Source organism: Anguilla anguilla, chromosome 19 (assembly GCF_013347855.1).
Source record: "Anguilla anguilla isolate fAngAng1 chromosome 19, fAngAng1.pri, whole genome shotgun sequence".
In the NCBI taxonomy this organism is placed as follows: Eukaryota; Metazoa; Chordata; class Actinopteri; order Anguilliformes; family Anguillidae; genus Anguilla; species Anguilla anguilla.
This window is the reverse complement of record NC_049219.1, coordinates 16,996,871-17,012,987: the sequence shown is the minus strand read 5'-3', so window position 1 is coordinate 17,012,987 and position 16,117 is coordinate 16,996,871. Positions and strand designations below refer to the sequence as shown.

Here is a 16,117-nt window from a genome sequence, read left to right as displayed (position 1 = left end):
GGTAAATTCCGTTTTCACCCGATGCCTGACGACACGAATGGTGAGCGAGGGTGCGTAATGAAGTTCAAGAAGTTAACTGTTCACATCTGAGAGCATCAGTAAAGATATCATAATACATGTAGACTAAGTTATAACGTACTTAAACATCGTTCATCTTCGGATAGTAATTTTACAAAGCATGTTTTGTAAACGAGTACAAGTTGTGGGAATGTTCTGCTATAGCTTTTGCTAACTGTAAACGTATGACGGAAGTTTTCCCGCCTAGTCTAGCCAAGAGTAATTTCCACAAGAAATTTATTTTTATTCCACAAATGTCCATCATTTCATGATATCATTGTAATTTATCTTTTTAGAATCACATATAAGACACCAAAAGCTGCTTTAGGAATTAGCTTATTCATTTTCAACCAGGTAAGATGCTTTCAAGAGTACTATTTGTCAAACAAATGTTTAAACTTTTCCCACATAATGTAACGATCTAGCTGGCTAGGGAATAGTATTATCAGTTTTGTGACGAACTTGGTGATTCAAAAATAATCTATTTGCCCAGGTATCAGAAACCATTTATCCGACCCTGGGTTAACCTAGCTACCTAGCCAAGCCATTCGCTCTGGTAAACACTATTACGTTGTAATTTGTCATACAGGGGACTACCTGTTGCGTAACAAAAAAAATCGGGTTATTTATGTTGGCTCTTCGTTAATTGTCTGTTATCTTCAAGAGCATAAGCTTTCTTCCAGTTATTGTAAGAGCAGAGAAAACGGAGACAAAGAGCTTGAGCAATCACAGGTAGGCGAAGATGCTGCAGTGTTTTTGACGGTCCCAGATGAATTAATAAACATGTAGCCTTATGATAATGTATTATTACTTAACAAGACTAGGAAACCTAGTATATGGCTGGACTTAACACACGTGATCCGGCCGACCAATGGTGTAACTTCATCACTCAGTCACAGACATTCGCGTTTGTAGGGCAGGCTCCGCTGTGCGGTCCAGCCAAAAAGCTGTCAACCTTAGCATAAAATAGGTGTGTAATAAGAACCGGCCTCTTATGTTAGTACTGATCAGGATTGCCATTTTCAGTTTGTAAAATATGAATAATTTATTATTATTATTATTATTGTTGTTGTTATTATTATTATAATTAGTTTATCACAGTTCACTGGTGGTCAGAGTTAGTTTTTATGAACCTCGTAATAGATGGAGTGACAATGAATTTGTCAATCACTGAAAATTATTTTGCTCAGCAAATCATGATTTGTTTACATCTGTGATTCACTGATAGCACCCGCGGCATTAGCCATTTTTGGTTATTTTAAACCTCACATCCATTTAGCATCTGCTCCCCGACATTTCAGAAAGATAAAAGCGCAAATGAATATACTCATCCTCATAATTATTTACATAAACACAAATTGTTTCTATTGAAATGTCTTCCCTCATTTGCATTTGACGCTGCAGTCAGTGTGGTGATCGTGTTTGCCTGTTGTGCTGGAGTTGAGCTTTAGCACTGTCCCTTCCTGCAGGTCGCGTTTGGGGGCGGGGCCTGGACCATGGGCGACTCGGAGCCTCAGATCACCGCCAATTACCGCTTCAGGAAAATTTTTGAATTTCTTCGCTCGGACATCTTCATCATCATCGCAGTGGTGCTGGTCGTAGTATTTCTGGCTGTTTCGGTCTTCTGCTGCATCCACCGGCGGCGCCAGGCCAAGAGGCTCTTAATGCAGTAAGTCCAAACGCACAGCCGCTGGAGTGGCCATGTTCAGCTCTCCTTCATGCACTTTCCTGCGGGCAGCACAGGGAACATGGGGAAGCACTGTGGGCTGGGGAGACGCAATGTAACTGCCAGTGGACTGTGGGCAGGTGCAGTGTGGGCCAATGCATTTAAGATGGGTTAGAAGGGCACCTGTGTGCATTTTATAATGATCTATTATTAATCAAATGTGTATCAGTGTGTTCCTGTTCCTCTGTGTGAAAAGGTGTACGGCTTGTGACACAAGACAAATTTAAGAGAAATATGACAATAAATTATAATCTAATCTAATCTAATGAAGGGATCTCTAATGAAAGGTGAAATGACCCAACAGCAGTCTGAGGGCATAGGTTAAATGCCAGAGAAGCATTGTAAATGTTAAAGAGATGGCCTACAAAATGTGAACTTTCCACTGCGTTCCAGCAGGTGGTGCCGTTTGGTATTTTATCAGTGACGAAACCGAACAGAGCACGCAGAGGCATGCACACGTTCTGACTGTCTGTCGACATTAAGGTACCTTCAGATGCTCTGACCTCTCCGTCTGTCCTTGACCCTTTGTAGCAGATTGACTGAGATTGTGGTCGTCAGATCTGGATCCGATAGCCAAAATGGTCGACCCAAGTACTCATTCAGGATCAGAACGGATCAGGACCACGCAACCAAGCTGGTGCAGATCATAACGGCTTACCCTGAGAGCGCGCAGTCGGCTCCCACGCTCCAGCGGCAGCGCGCGCCTCAGTCCAGACCAGACCTGGAGGAGCCCGGGCCCAGCGGGCATGTGGCCTACCGCCAGTGCAGATCCGCCACCCTGGACACAGCAGGCCCGCGCAAATGGCCCAGGAACGCTGGGCACGAGGAGCGTCTCAGCGACAGAGATTCAGCTGAGCGCGTCTCTGCGCCTCTCATCCTCCTAACTACCGAGGTTCCGCCTCTCTTGTCCTCCAAAGTTCGGCAAATGGTCACCTACCATGCTCTCAAGGCCAGCCAATCAGCACCTGACATTCTCTCCTAAATTCGGCCAATCGGCACGTTATCCTTCTGATCTCAACAAATCGGCACCCCTTCCTCGACCAGAAGTACCGGTTTTAACCAGTGGGGGCAGCAGAGCTTTCTGGAGATAGTTGCAGGTTCCGTCGCACAAAGGTTCCTTAATGACATTGCAATAAGTATGTAATACTATGTCAGTTCTACAGTATGAGAGCGAAAGTACATTACAACTTTGCTGGTTGCCTATGAGAATGCAGCAGAATGATAGGCTATAATGTAACGTCTAACAATGAGAAATATAGGCGAACAGTCTGCTCATTCGGCTGAATGGGTAGGCAAAAGCAGCGTCCACCGTTTCGTTCTTGCTGCCGCTGCAGAGCAGCATCACTGCATTTCTCCCAACGCATCCACGGCAGTTTCCAAACGCAACAACCGCTGTTACCTGAAAAAAAAAAAAAGCAATACAAGACACGATAGCATTCTATTGAGTTGAATCGTTGCAAATAAAGATAAGACACTAGAGGAACATAAAGATAAGCTTGCTTGACTGTCACTTGCAGGCTAGGCTACAGAATCGCTGTCAATTTCATACACCCTATCCTAATCTATTGAACGCTACATCAGTGCATGCGGTCAATGCGCAAGAATAAGCGGCTATTTGACACCACTGAAAGGACCTGCCACAGAAGCCGTAAAATGATTTCTGCGAACACTAATATATCTGTAAACTGGCTATTAAACACCAGGCTTTCGCTGGGGACACGTAGAAGGTTACAAATATAGATCAACAGTTTTCCCTGAAAACATTTTTTTTTAAAGAACTGCCCTTTGACCCGCCACCAAAACAACTGGGATGATTTATAGTTGGAACAACACTCAAAAAGGATGTGGTAACATCTAACACACTTTTCTGTGATACTTTTGTTTCTTTCAGCACATTTTTGTCAAAGTTACTACTTTTTTGTGTTATAAATACACTTGTATGTGTTACGAAGGGAGGCTGCATGCATGTGGCAGTGAAATAAATGAGCCCGTTTTAAGCCTCCAGTCATTGTGGTTTATTTCTGCTCTGGAAAGAGCAGGTTGAAAATAACGAGCAAATGAGTTAACTAGATCAGGGAATGTTTATTTTCCAAAGAGAAGCAATTACTGTACTTCCGAAAAAATACTGGTATAAAAACAGTGTTCAATGTGGAAGAAATGCGTGTATGCGCTCCAAAATGCATAAAACTAGCATAAAACGTGGATTAAGGTCACAGTGGAATTTGATAGTTCTTGCCGTTTCGTGGGCAAGCCTGTGCGTCTAGTGCTGCGATTCTGTCCCTGCTCCGGTCTCCTGCTGTTTGGGCAGAATAGCTTTCTCATGGTCCCTTGCTCAAAGCTGTTGTACGAGTTAGCGGACTTGAAACGCACAAGGGGGGAAGAAAAAAAACGGCAAATGCTTCGAAGACAAATGTGTGTTCAGCAGTAAAGCAGTGACTAGCATTCACCCAGATCAGTGACTCCCAACCTCGGTCCTGGAATTCCAGCGCGGTTCTTCAATTCCATCAGTTAATGATGTCGTTTCCTCCTGCTTTGCAATACGGCACGATACGCATAGCGTGAACATGGAGCTTTCATTCTTCATGGCCATGCCTAGCCACTTCTGACAGTGTGGCGTAACAGGCTAAATATTACCCCTAAACATGAAAAGCACCTAATTAAAAACAAAAATACCGGGATTCCAACTGTGGTTGGAATGAAAACCAGCAAACACAGGGGTCCGCTCTACCTGATCATCCTGTAACTGACAGACAACTAGTAGCCAACACAGGATTTCACGCGTAAAATTACAATTCTTTTTTGTCTGGGCACAGTGAACGGTGAGGTAAGGTATTTAGTATTGACCTTCAATCACTACCTTCAGGAAAGAAAGATTAGAATGCCTGAGCAACTTCCCTGGAACACCCAAAAGGGTCAAACCACAGAGAAGAAAATGGGCCTAAAATAAACCAGTTATTTATGATTATTCCACATTATTTCCATATAAATAATGGTATTTAAGATATCTTCACGTCTGACAAATAGGCATATTTGTAAGCCAAATCTGATTGATAGTGCTTTTTTATTTAAACGGTCACACATACATGTCTAGCACATGTTCTTAAAAATGTCACTATCAGATTAAATATAGTAGAACAAGATGGACAAATGTCGAAGTTTAAAAAAAAAATAAAAATCAGAGCATCTAAAAAGGGAATGCATTTTTCCAAATGGACAGTGATCATTTTGACAATCTGACAATTTCACACAATATTAGCCTTTTTCAAAACATCATTCGGGAAGCAAAAAATAGGTACATATAAAATCCTCATAAGCATTATCAATCAACTCACATTCACACAGTATTGTACACATAACTAGATATTATATAAAATGAGTTTTGACAACAACAAAAAAATAAAATAAAATCTGTTTCTTGCTGACCTGGCAGTTCACATCAAGTCTGTTGTTAAAATCAAGAGAGAAATTAGGCCACATAAAGAAAAATATCCACGGATACCTATGACCTTTGTCATTAGAACAATGTCTAAATATGGAACCAATCGCAGTAAAACGTTTAATCAGCTCTTACTCATGGTTCCCACTGGACTTGTATGTACTCTTAAGAGTTGAATTTTACTGTGATGTTAATTAGCAAAACTATAAAATCAAACGCCAGTAAAATGAATCCAGTTTTTCCTGAATAATTTGAAAAAACAGGCACACTCTAAAGCAGCCAGTTTTTCCAAATTAAAGAAGCATAAACAAATTTGTACAAAAAGCAGCTGTTGTTCCCGTTTCCATGGCTACAGCTGATCTATTCCTATAAAGACTTCCAGCAGCTGGTAGCCCCCAGAGCACTGACCTTCTCATAATCAGTGTTTGGCATTAGGGGAAAATGTCCACTTTTTAAAACAGAAGGCGAACAATTTGCAGGAAAATCAGTGTGCTTCCCCTAATAAACAATCATTTGCATAAAGGATATGCAGACCCCCAGTAAGGAATTTAGCTTCACACAAAACTCACACTCAGCCACACTTAAGTATTTTTACTTTCTAGAGCCAAACAATTTTCTACTGCAACTAAACTGGCCAAAAAGGACTCGTCCTGTACCGACTCACTGATTGGCTAACTGCATGAGTGTGGGACTCTCTTAAAAGTTACAACCATACCTTTTATTTTACTGCTAAGGGACAAACAGGCCCAAATAAGGGAACCCAGCAGACTAGCTGCAGTGGTGAACAGTGCTGTTCTTACTCTGGTTTAAAAAAATGTACACTTCTGCCTCATTTCTCTCCCCCTACCCCCCATAAAATAGGTGTGTGGTGAACACAAAGGTGTTGCTTTAAATACAGTAGTTTAAATCATGTAATTGATTAATAACTTGACATTTGCCCCATCATAAACAAGTACACAACAAAGCACATTATACTCTGGAATCTGAAACATACAACAGCTCTGTACACAAAAAGCAGTGCATTTGTACCCTCGTGAAAACTGTCCCGAGCCATTTGGCCCGGGTCGGGACGTGCGCAGGGGTTTCAATCTCCACCCCTCTGGAGAATAGTGCCTTCGGGGAGGGGAGGGGGGAGGGGGGGTATTCCAGGGTTTTGGGGGTACAGGGTTTGGGGGCGTGGTCACTGAAGAAGCTCCTCCAGCTCACACTTCTTCAGGCTGGCATTGTCTCTGACCTCGTCAAAGGAGTACGCCTTCAGAATATCGCCATTCCTGAACACCGTGTGCAGCAGGTCCTGCAGGGACAGAGAGACATCGATTATCCAAACAACCACGGCTTCACTGAAAAGACCCAAACCCACATAAGAGAGCGCTGCACCAGCTCAGCACTGACCATGCGCTTTATATTTTTTCTGACACCAGCGGCTGCTGTATAAGGCTTAGTTCAACCACGGAAACAGGTAAATATTTTCTCCGAAAGATTCCCGTCCAAACAGCACACCCGCATCTGCTTCACAGCAGTGGGACATTCACTGAAGCCACTCGGGGGGCGGGGGGGAGCGGGGCGGGGCCGTGGGAACACTTACCGCACCGTACTCCTCCAGGTCCCCCCTTCCCTCCTCCAGGGTGACAAACTCTCCGCTCGCCGTTCTGTGCAGCGACAGCCGACCTTTCTTTGACCTTTTGTTAGGGTCTGCCACCGGGTCTTTGAAAACGTTCACCTGTGGAAAACCAAAATTTTAATAAAAAACTTCTGTCTCAATTAATGAAACCAAGTGAACCTCAACCAGTGTGGGCCCCGTTAGACACGCCCCTTCGCTCCTATAGGTCGATGACTGTCCCTGTACATCACTGTCCATGATGTGAGGAGCTTGTGCCCTGGGACTCACCCCTAAGCCATTGGTCACCACGTAGCTGCATTTGAAGGAGCAGTTGAGGAGGTCCCGGGTCAGCTTCTGCAGCAGCGCCCCACCCGACCCGAACGCGATGTTCTCGATGCTCCACCTGTGCTGCTTCATCCCCTCCACAATCTGCACAGGCGGCACAGGAGAGCAGCTCAGCACAGCCCACCCGACACGCTGCCCTTCACACAAGCACCCGTTGGGTAGGACCGCGTTTCCCAGAGTGCCTCTGTTTACGCTGGTCAACATAATCATGCTTTACATGGATGACATCACAATGACATCACAGACAGCTACCTGCCAAGTCCCTGGTAAGTCAATAAGGTACTGGGTGTGTCCTTTAAGCTATTACAATATAACATAGTTTGGCTGTATGTACGCAAATTACCCTTCAGCAAAAATGGATATTTATTACTGTTACTAAATTAAGACGTGCAAATTGGATCATTGGAACGGTGTAAAACCGTTCTGTTGGCAGCAATTGACCTACTAATATGCCCTCATAAAGCTGACAACCGTGTGAGAAATCCAGATCAGTATTCAATTAGCAGCTTAATCAAGTGCAACTGGAGTCAACAGCAGCACACAGTGAGTCTGAAGGGCTCAGATAAGAGAAGGATGGGATTGGCTGGGAGACACGGCTGGCGGAGCTTTGAGCACCTCCTGCAGGGTGTTGATGTCCACACCGTCGCCCTGGATGACCCGGATGTAGGGGGGCAGAACCTTGTACCCCTTGCTGTTCTCCTCTGGGGGGAACTTCTTCCCCAAAATCTCCAGGACCTGAGAGAGAAAGACAACAGTGAGCCAGGGAGAGGTAGCGTGGTCAAAGCTTCTGCTCTGTTCAGTATTCCTTCCTGTGTAGATCTGAGCTGACTGAGGCCTACCTTCAGGACCGTGTCCAGGGGGTTCCCCGAGTCGGGCCGGACCACCAGAGGGGCCTGGGCGCTGCGGGCCTCCACAAGGCTCCTCAGGTCCTCGCCCCAGATCTTCTCGCAGGCGTTGTAGATGTCGTAGCTGTCGCTGACGATGGACACGGGGACGGAGGGGAACTGCTTGATGATGTGCTCAAAGGCGTCCTTCTCATGGTCCTTCCCCCAGGCAGTGATTGTACTGGCAGGAAAAACAGAAAGCATTCAGAGCTAAGCACCTGAATAAGAATTGTGAGAGGAGGTGTGAAGGTGCTAACCTGTGCAGCCTGTGCTACCTGTGCGTCTCTGCATTACCTGTGCTCTGCAGCTGGCACAGAGAATCCGGGCACAGGGTCCTTGGTGCCGTAGTATTTCTTTATGACGCAGATCCCGGCCACCGTGTCTGTGCCTTTGAAGTTCACCAGGTGTGCAGAGGCCCCGATACCTGCAGTCTGAACATCACAAACGAGCCTCCATCATTACAGCCCTTTCCCACTGTAGAGCTGAAACAGGCTGTGTGTAATGACGGCCGGGTAAGGGGCGGTACCTCCTGCGAGGACACGCCTCTGTAGCCGAAGTCGTGCAGTTTGTACTCCAACCCCTCCAGCTGCCCGGACGTCTCCAGCAGGTACTTGGCAAGAATCTTCTTCTGCTCCCGTGAGTTGGTCGCCACGGTGATGGGGTACCAGGTCTGGACCAGAATGGTCTATGGGGGGTGGGGGGGAAGGCAGTGTGTGAGTGACAGAGAAGATGCTGGGAAACACCTGTTTTTTTTTCTTTTTCAGAACACATGATGTATAAATGATCGACCTGTGGAACCACCTCTGCCAGGTCTGTAACTGACGTGGCTTCAGCCTGGCGTTTGACGGAACAAGGACGCTCCATTAGCCTAATACACGTTTCCTTGATTCCTCCATCCTCACATCCTTTCCTTGCGTCCTCCGTTGGTTGGGCTATGGAGCGAGGAAAGGACGCAAGGAAAGGATGCAAGCAATTGGAAAGAGCCCCATTTCTCCTGCATTGCACTGGGTGGGGAGGCCGAAGGTAAAGTCCAGTCTGGACAAGCCGGCACACTCACCTCTGTGATCCTGCTGTAGCACACTCTCTTTGTTAAGACCCAGGGAACGTGCCAAGGCCGCATTTTCAAATACTAACTGATTTTCCCGAACAGCACGCCAGATAATGCATGCTGAGCGATAAGACTTAGCACAGCCCAAAGGTGTGTTCAGGGGCATTCCGAGTGCAGCTGTGCTCATAGACCGCTGGTAAAGTCACATATTATTTAAGCTCTTGGGCATGTTTACAGGAGCAGTTCTGTGAGATACTGCACTCACGTCACATCACACTGTGTCCCAACACAAGCACAGTCAGCTTGCACTGAACTGACCACACTGTTCATGGACAACTCAAAGCAAACCCCTTTCGGTCTCCACAGTTCCTATCAGTGACCTTCCCAGATAATACCAGTCCTCAGCAGTGATTGGCTGACAGCAGTCCTAATGCTGCTGCTGACTGGTGATAGAGGAGTGCATGCGGTGGGCAGGGAGTCACATGCTCCCAGCACCAGTGCCATGACAACATGCCACTTCATGACATCACAATCCAACCGCTGGGCAAACGCTCTTATCCAGAGTGGCAGTCATGTGACCTGTGCAGGCCGCTGGCTCTGGCGGAGCGTGCTCGTCTGGCCACAGCCCATAATGAGCAGTGAGCCAGACACACACCGCAGATACGCAGAGCCCTGCGCTCCCCCATCAGAGCCCTGCAGAAACAAAGCCCTCTGTCCACTGTTCACATTAAACTTCTCTCTGAATCCAGCACAGTAAGAGAAAATATTTAGGGGTGGGTGTGTGAGGACAGCCCGGGCCGTCCGGCACCGGAGAGCGGAGGGTGTAAATTCAGCAGCAGTGAGGCTCGCTCCTGTGTGTGTCGGAGGTGTGACACCCGTCCTGGGATACACACAGGGTCAGGAAAGACAGACAAGCTGCCCTTTCCAGAGAACAGGATGCTTCTTCTTCAGTTCACTTCTCTCATGGCATCGTCACTTTAAAGCACCGCCCTCGCTGTCTCCCTGAGCGTATTTTATGCCCAGCTGGACTTTATGAATGTGGCCGAGCAGTTATGACCCAGAACATGGCACGCCCTAGACTGCAGCAGCCCCCTGAGATTGCGGCCGAGGGCCCACACAGTCCTGGAGGGGGGCACTGAGGGAGCGGAGCCGTCACTCACCTCCACCCAGTTGGTGAGCCAGTAGCATTCTGGGTCGGTGCTCTCCACGGTGAAGAGGACGTTTCCTCGCGGGATCACGCTGCCCTCCGGTACGGCCTTGATCTCAATAGGGAGCCGTCCCTCGTGCCTCTGTCACCCCAGAGAGCATACGAGTTAGCACTGGCCATTCACTTAGCACTGGCCATTCATAAGAGTTAGCACTGGCCATTCACTTAGCACTGGCCATTCATAAGAGTTAGCACTGGCCATTCACTTAGCACTGGCCATTCATAAGAGTTAGCACTGGCCATTCACTTAGCACTGGCCATTCATAAGAGTTAGCACTGGCCATTCACTTAGCACTAGTCATTCATAAGAGTTAGCACTAGCCATTCAGTTAGCACTAGTCATTCAGTTAGCACAGACAATTTAGTTAACTGTGGCACTAAGCGACACATCGCCCTCCTCTGGGGTGAGCGAGAACAGCGCCCCCCACAGGCCGCCCCGCCGTACCTCCAGGATGTAAGTCCAGCCTCTCTCGTTGAAGACGTCATCCTGGAAGTGCTCGCGGTACACCTCCTTGGCCTCCTGAATCTTCTCTGGGGTCACCACCTTCCCTGGAGGGCAGGAGAAAGGGCTCTTAATTACTCCACTCTTTATTCGGGAGGGGACTGCAGCAGCAGGGGCCAGGCCGGGCCACCAGGGCAGGGCAGGGCAGGGCAGGGCGGGCCAGCAGGGGCCCCAGCGGTAGAGAGCCAGCAGAAATGTCAGCGCACAGCTAACGCATGACGACGTCCTGCCTGGGGGACGCTACCCTCTACCATGTGACTGTGTCACAATGCCCTGTGCGAGCAGCACTCTCAGGTGTCACGATGGAGGAGGCGGGTTGGATTTCGGCTCGGCGAGAAGGGCAGGTGTGTTTTAGAAAGCTCCATTTCCTTTGTGGCTCATTGTCTCATAGGACTGCGCAACAGACCGCCAAGCAAACAGCCTGCAGGCTGCAGGCTGGATAAGAACACGCTTCATGGTTAGGTAACAACAGGTCATTCAGCACAGCGAGGCTTGTGTGTGTGTGTGTGTGTGTGTGTGTGCGTGTGTGTGCTACTCTGCACCAGTGCACCCAGGGAATACGTACACGTCACCAGTAAATTAAGAAAGTCCCACTGCAGGCAGGACAGCAGAAACCCTGCCCATCGGCCCACACATCCAGACCACTCACCTCTTCAGACCCCACCACGGCTCCCCACCCCTTTAGCTATCCCCTCTGTCTGTCTGTCTTTTGTGCTTTCTTTGGGTTTCCCTTTGGGATAATGTTACAGGTACAGTCCTGTAAAGGTGGCACTTTCTTTCGTTACAGGACAAATTGTGGTTTGTCAGGTTAACGTTAGAACTGTAAAGTGACTGTAATGTTTGTCGTGTCAAACTGGATACAGCAGGTGAGTTATTCCTCAGACTCACCCATGTTTTTCCAGACTAGGTCACATTGTATAGGAGTTCTGACTGAGCAGAAGAATCCCAAATCATAAGTAGCACCAAACCATTGAACAGTAAATGGTCATTTACCCATCAAATACTCTCTGTGAGAGGGTTTGTTTGAGCATCTTTTGACGGTTAATAGAGGGACAGCAGCATGGAAAGGAAAAGCCCTTTGCGTTTAGAGTTCATACCTTTCAGGTATTTGTGAAGGATGTACTGCAGGCCGTAGAAAACCGTTTTGTCATATTTGACTTTCCGGTTCCTGGTGGCGTCCGTCTTCTTCTCGCGACACTCGAAGTACGAGTAGACTTTGCTGGTGTTGGGTGGGTACTGCTTGTAATGTGTGACCTAAAGGAGAGAGACACAAACAAAACATTTTCAAGTACACACCAGTATCCACACACAGTAGTAGCACTGCTAGCATTCTGCACAGTATACATATAGCATTCGCTACATTCACAATGTTTAATTTCAGACTGAAGGACAGATGATGTTCGACACGGTTTAGGATGGAACGCAGGGAGGCGGAGTCTGAGCAGAAGAGCAGTCTGATTGGAGGAGAGACAGACCTGCTCCTCTCAGCTGGTTCTGTGGCTGTGTGGAGTAGGCCTATCTGCACAGAGACTGCCGGCAAAGGCACAGCCGTCAGACTCATACAACCCCCATCGCCTGCCTCCATCACCTGGAAACACAGCTATGTGTAATGGATGTGCAGGAGATACCAATTAGCATCTCTATGCAAACAGAGCGCACAGAGTACACACACACGCAAACACACACACACATACACAACGCAGACAATTGTGTTCTTCAAACAGCCCACGAACAATGAAAGACAGGATCGTGTCCTAGCAACTAAACAGGTGGAGAGACTTTAACCTCTGACCCTCTGATCTGGAGGAGGGCGTGGCCTGCATTGAGGTTACAATCGTAAAGCACCTGAACAGTGTTCAGAGCCCATCCACCCTGTCCTGAACCCTAACCCCTTCCTGTGATCAGGGCCAAGACTGCTCTGATCAACAGGACAGAGGACTCCATTCTCCCTACATAGGCCTAAACATCCATTCTCTATGGCCAAGAGGACATAAACCCCTCTTCTTCCCTGATGAATACAAAATACAAACTGTTCTGATCATCGTCAGGACCCTTATAATAATGAACATTAAAAAGCTTAACCGGGGATGACACTGCAGTCTTGGTATAATGCTTCATTATCACAGAGAAGCATACTGGATTACCTCATTTCCTGGTTTGCATCACAAGGAAGCCAATCTTTTTTAATTTACTCAAACAAGGCAGACATTGCTGCAATTTCAGTGAAAATTCACTGAGGAACTGGGAGTCCAGAAAGGCTTATGCCTGGCAGATGTCAGCTTTGAGTGTTGAGTAAGACAATGGAAAAAAAAACTGATGCAACAACATCAGCTAATTGTTCACTGCATTGATGATGACGACTTCACTAAAGCTAATCTTATATTTTCACAGAAGTCCCCACGTTTTCCCCTAAGCCCTGTAAAGTTCACGTCACCTTAGACCAACCAGCGCACACCCACAGACCCAGGCCCCCGGGGACCAGAAAAGAACCAGCGCACACCCACAGACCCAGGCCCCCGGGGACCAGGAAAGCACAGAGGTGAAAGATGGCACTGCTGGACGGCATTTCAACATCTGAACATTTAAGCAATCGGTTTATTCAATAATCGGTTTCATTCGCATTTCCTCCGCCGTTTTCACAGCTCGCAGAACACAGACAATCGATGTCATACGGGGGAGGTCCGGTAGATCTAGTTTGCACGAAAAGCGCAGGTATGAACACATTGTTAATGTGCTCTCTCCCATTAAAGTAGGCACTCCGCCAGGCTGTCAATCTAGATTAGTTAACTGACGTTCACATTAAAATAGGAACGTCGGATAGTCTGGGAGGTGGTTATGTGGGAGTTTACTGTACTTCAGTTCTTTTTCCTGATCATGACCACGTTCGTAGACGCTCAGATAGTTATGTATCATGAGCATGTTCACGTGTCATGTTTCCGGGCGAGTAATCTACATTCAAATGGCATTTTAATTTTTCGCAGACTATACCCTTACATCTGCCCATTTATGTTTTTACATTGATGTACAGCGTGACGCTAGGTAGATCTGTCCCAGCAGTGGGAAGGGAAACTGCATGCACACTTGCAGTTTCATTTCACGAGCTGGCTTTCAGTTTATTGGTAACCGGACATCGCGTTTCGTCACCACTTTGGGTGATTAGGGTGGTATCAACTGCTACAAAGTAACACCGGATCGCACGGATCGATAACTATAAGAATTCTATCATGTCAAACAGTGTTAAAAGCATTTTTCTACAGTCTATGGATAAAGCAAACTGGAACATACACAGGCCATTCTTGAACAGTAACGTGGGTCGCGTAAACTCAAAAGCTTCCGCAGACAGCAAAATCTGAAATATTTGCATTCCCATTCAAAAAAGATCTAATGAATGCATTGTACAGGAGCTGGTTGGCCAGATACATGCTATCTTTCCATTACTTCGGCCTACCGAAAAGCACACACAGAAGAACGTGATGGCCTTGGGCTGCATGTAACCACCTTGTGGTTTTTTACAGTGATCACCAAAGAGCAGCCGGCACTGAGAGACAGAACTACTCCGTTAGTAAAGCCACATCGAGCACTCACCTTGTACGAATCGGTTGCTAGCAATATATTGAAGTCTATGTCTCGGCGCTCCATCTTCCTTCGAATTCTGTCACGTCTGCCAGTACTGTGCTCTGCGCGCTTCTACCGGGGATTCACAACCAAGCTCGTTGCTGTGGCGGACTACGTAACTGGAAAGAGGCGTGGCTAAATGCTCGCGTCCCATCTAATCTGAGTGGAGGGCGGGGCATAATTGGAGACACACTTGGCTACGATAGGACAGATGACGAGTATTACGTCACTGTTAGGTTGTGTTATGCGTGCGAAACAGCACGACAGTACTAATAGGGCCTTCGTTTTTTAACACCTAAGGCAGTTAATACTGTAAGAATGCAGTTTCTACGGTAAATATGCAGTTGCTTGAATGAGGGGAGAGCAAAACACCTGTGCCACCAAAGCAGTGCACTAGAGGGAAGGTTTACTGAATTTTCAAATAGTTGTGTAAATTATAATCATTACTTATAAATAATCTTCTTGTTCACGTTAATACAAGTAAAAATTGAAGCATTAAAGAGGGAGATGAAGATGATTTTAAACAGAATATTGCTGTTAATGTTCCACTAGGACTAGAATTATTGAATTATTATTGCAGTTTGCTCCTCACAAGAGAACATTATACATTGTGGCAGAAGCAACAGTAAATCAGGGTGTGAACAAACTACCTAGTCGTTTGTCATTGGTTTGCATGTTTGGATATCACGTAGCTGGTGTATATATGTTGAATTTGAGAGGCTGATATGCATTTATTACAAGCAGGCTTGATTACTGAAATGCTCTTATTGCTGGCCTTCCAAAAATGTCAATTGCACTACAGTTTGTACAAAATGCAGCAGAAATAATACTGCCCAGGAGAGAAAGAATACTGCCCAGGAGAGAAAAATGAGCTCACATTTCCCCTGTCCTTGCTACCCTGCATTGGCTACCTGTGGCTTTTAAAATCAATTTTAAAGTTATTTTACTTGCACTTGAAGCAATATATAGATTCACACCTAAATATATTATTGAATGCTTACCTAAGTGTGACCCCAATCTAACCCTAAGGTCCCTCAGCACTGGTCTGTAAAGGTAAAGCACAAACAAAGTGGAGAGCTAGCCTTTTGTTTCTATGCCCCAAAGCTGTGGGACACTCTACCAGAATATAACAGATTTTCACCATCAGTTGACAGTTTTACAACACAGCTGCCCAGCTGTCACAGTATAAGGTGTCCAAATTATTTGTAAATTGTGCTATATACATGCATTTTGATGTGATTTATTCAACTATTTATTTAGCAATTATATAACTCCATTGTAAACATTTCTTTCAATGTTGACTTATCAGAGTATCAGGTCCAGGAATTCCATCTCAGTTCACCATTTTCCATAGTTTTATGATGATTTTCAGTGACTTAATTTAAATGGGATTGACTCTCACTCTGTAAGCTTATGGCAGTATGTTTCAAAATTAGGACCAGAACAGAAGATGTTAGAAGGAATTACCAATGTCTCCAACCGAACGTGTGTCTGTTGTGTCTGTGCTACTTGCGATTGCAGTCAGGGAGTTAAATTACAGAACTGCATTACTACTGGAACAGCAAATCTGTTAAATAAGGCTTAACTCTTCCAGTTGTATTGTAGTTGTGTGGTCTAAGGGGTTAAACCTGAGGTTTAAACTACTGCTAAGCACCCTGAAATGGACCCAGTGTGTTTCAATATGTGTTCATTTTTCA

The 16,117-nt window shown here is 46.2% G+C and overlaps 2 protein-coding genes across 2 annotated transcripts; one reads left to right on the top strand and one right to left on the bottom strand.

Annotated features, from left to right (window-relative positions):
- The first annotated feature begins 24 nt into the window (after positions 1-24).
- On the top strand, positions 25-3,198 carry LOC118219009. The gene is made up of 4 exons (XM_035401789.1): positions 25-50; positions 354-411; positions 1,527-1,726; positions 2,315-3,198. Exons 3-4 carry the CDS (start codon positions 1,554-1,556, stop codon positions 2,763-2,765), a joined length of 624 nt encoding a protein of 207 aa, XP_035257680.1. The 5' UTR covers positions 25-50; positions 354-411; positions 1,527-1,553; the 3' UTR covers positions 2,766-3,198.
- Positions 3,199-4,825: 1,627 nt separating this feature from the next.
- On the bottom strand, positions 4,826-14,546 carry LOC118219008 (nicotinamide phosphoribosyltransferase-like). Its single transcript, XM_035401788.1, has 11 exons — positions 14,391-14,546; positions 11,903-12,059; positions 10,749-10,852; positions 10,257-10,385; positions 8,575-8,733; positions 8,343-8,479; positions 8,004-8,229; positions 7,780-7,899; positions 7,108-7,248; positions 6,805-6,939; positions 4,826-6,513 (listed from the first exon to the last, which is right to left on the bottom strand). Exons 1-11 carry the CDS (start codon positions 14,442-14,444, stop codon positions 6,400-6,402), a joined length of 1,476 nt encoding a protein of 491 aa, XP_035257679.1. The 5' UTR covers positions 14,445-14,546; the 3' UTR covers positions 4,826-6,399.
- Between the last annotated feature and the right edge of the window lie 1,571 nt (positions 14,547-16,117).

Coding starts and splice junctions, on each gene's coding strand:
- LOC118219008 (XM_035401788.1), bottom strand. CDS start 14,444: ATGGAGCGCCGAGACATAGACTTCAATATATTGCTAGCAACCGATTCG. Junction 10,386..10,748: donor GCTGGACTTACATCCTGGAG/GTACGGCGGGGC, acceptor CTGGGGTGACAG/AGGCACGAGGGACGGCTCCC. Junction 7,900..8,003: donor CCCTGGACACGGTCCTGAAG/GTAGGCCTCAGT, acceptor TTTCTCTCTCAG/GTCCTGGAGATTTTGGGGAA.
- LOC118219009 (XM_035401789.1), top strand. CDS start 1,554: ATGGGCGACTCGGAGCCTCAGATCACCGCCAATTACCGCTTCAGGAAA. Junction 1,727..2,314: donor GCCAAGAGGCTCTTAATGCA/GTAAGTCCAAAC, acceptor GACCCTTTGTAG/CAGATTGACTGAGATTGTGG.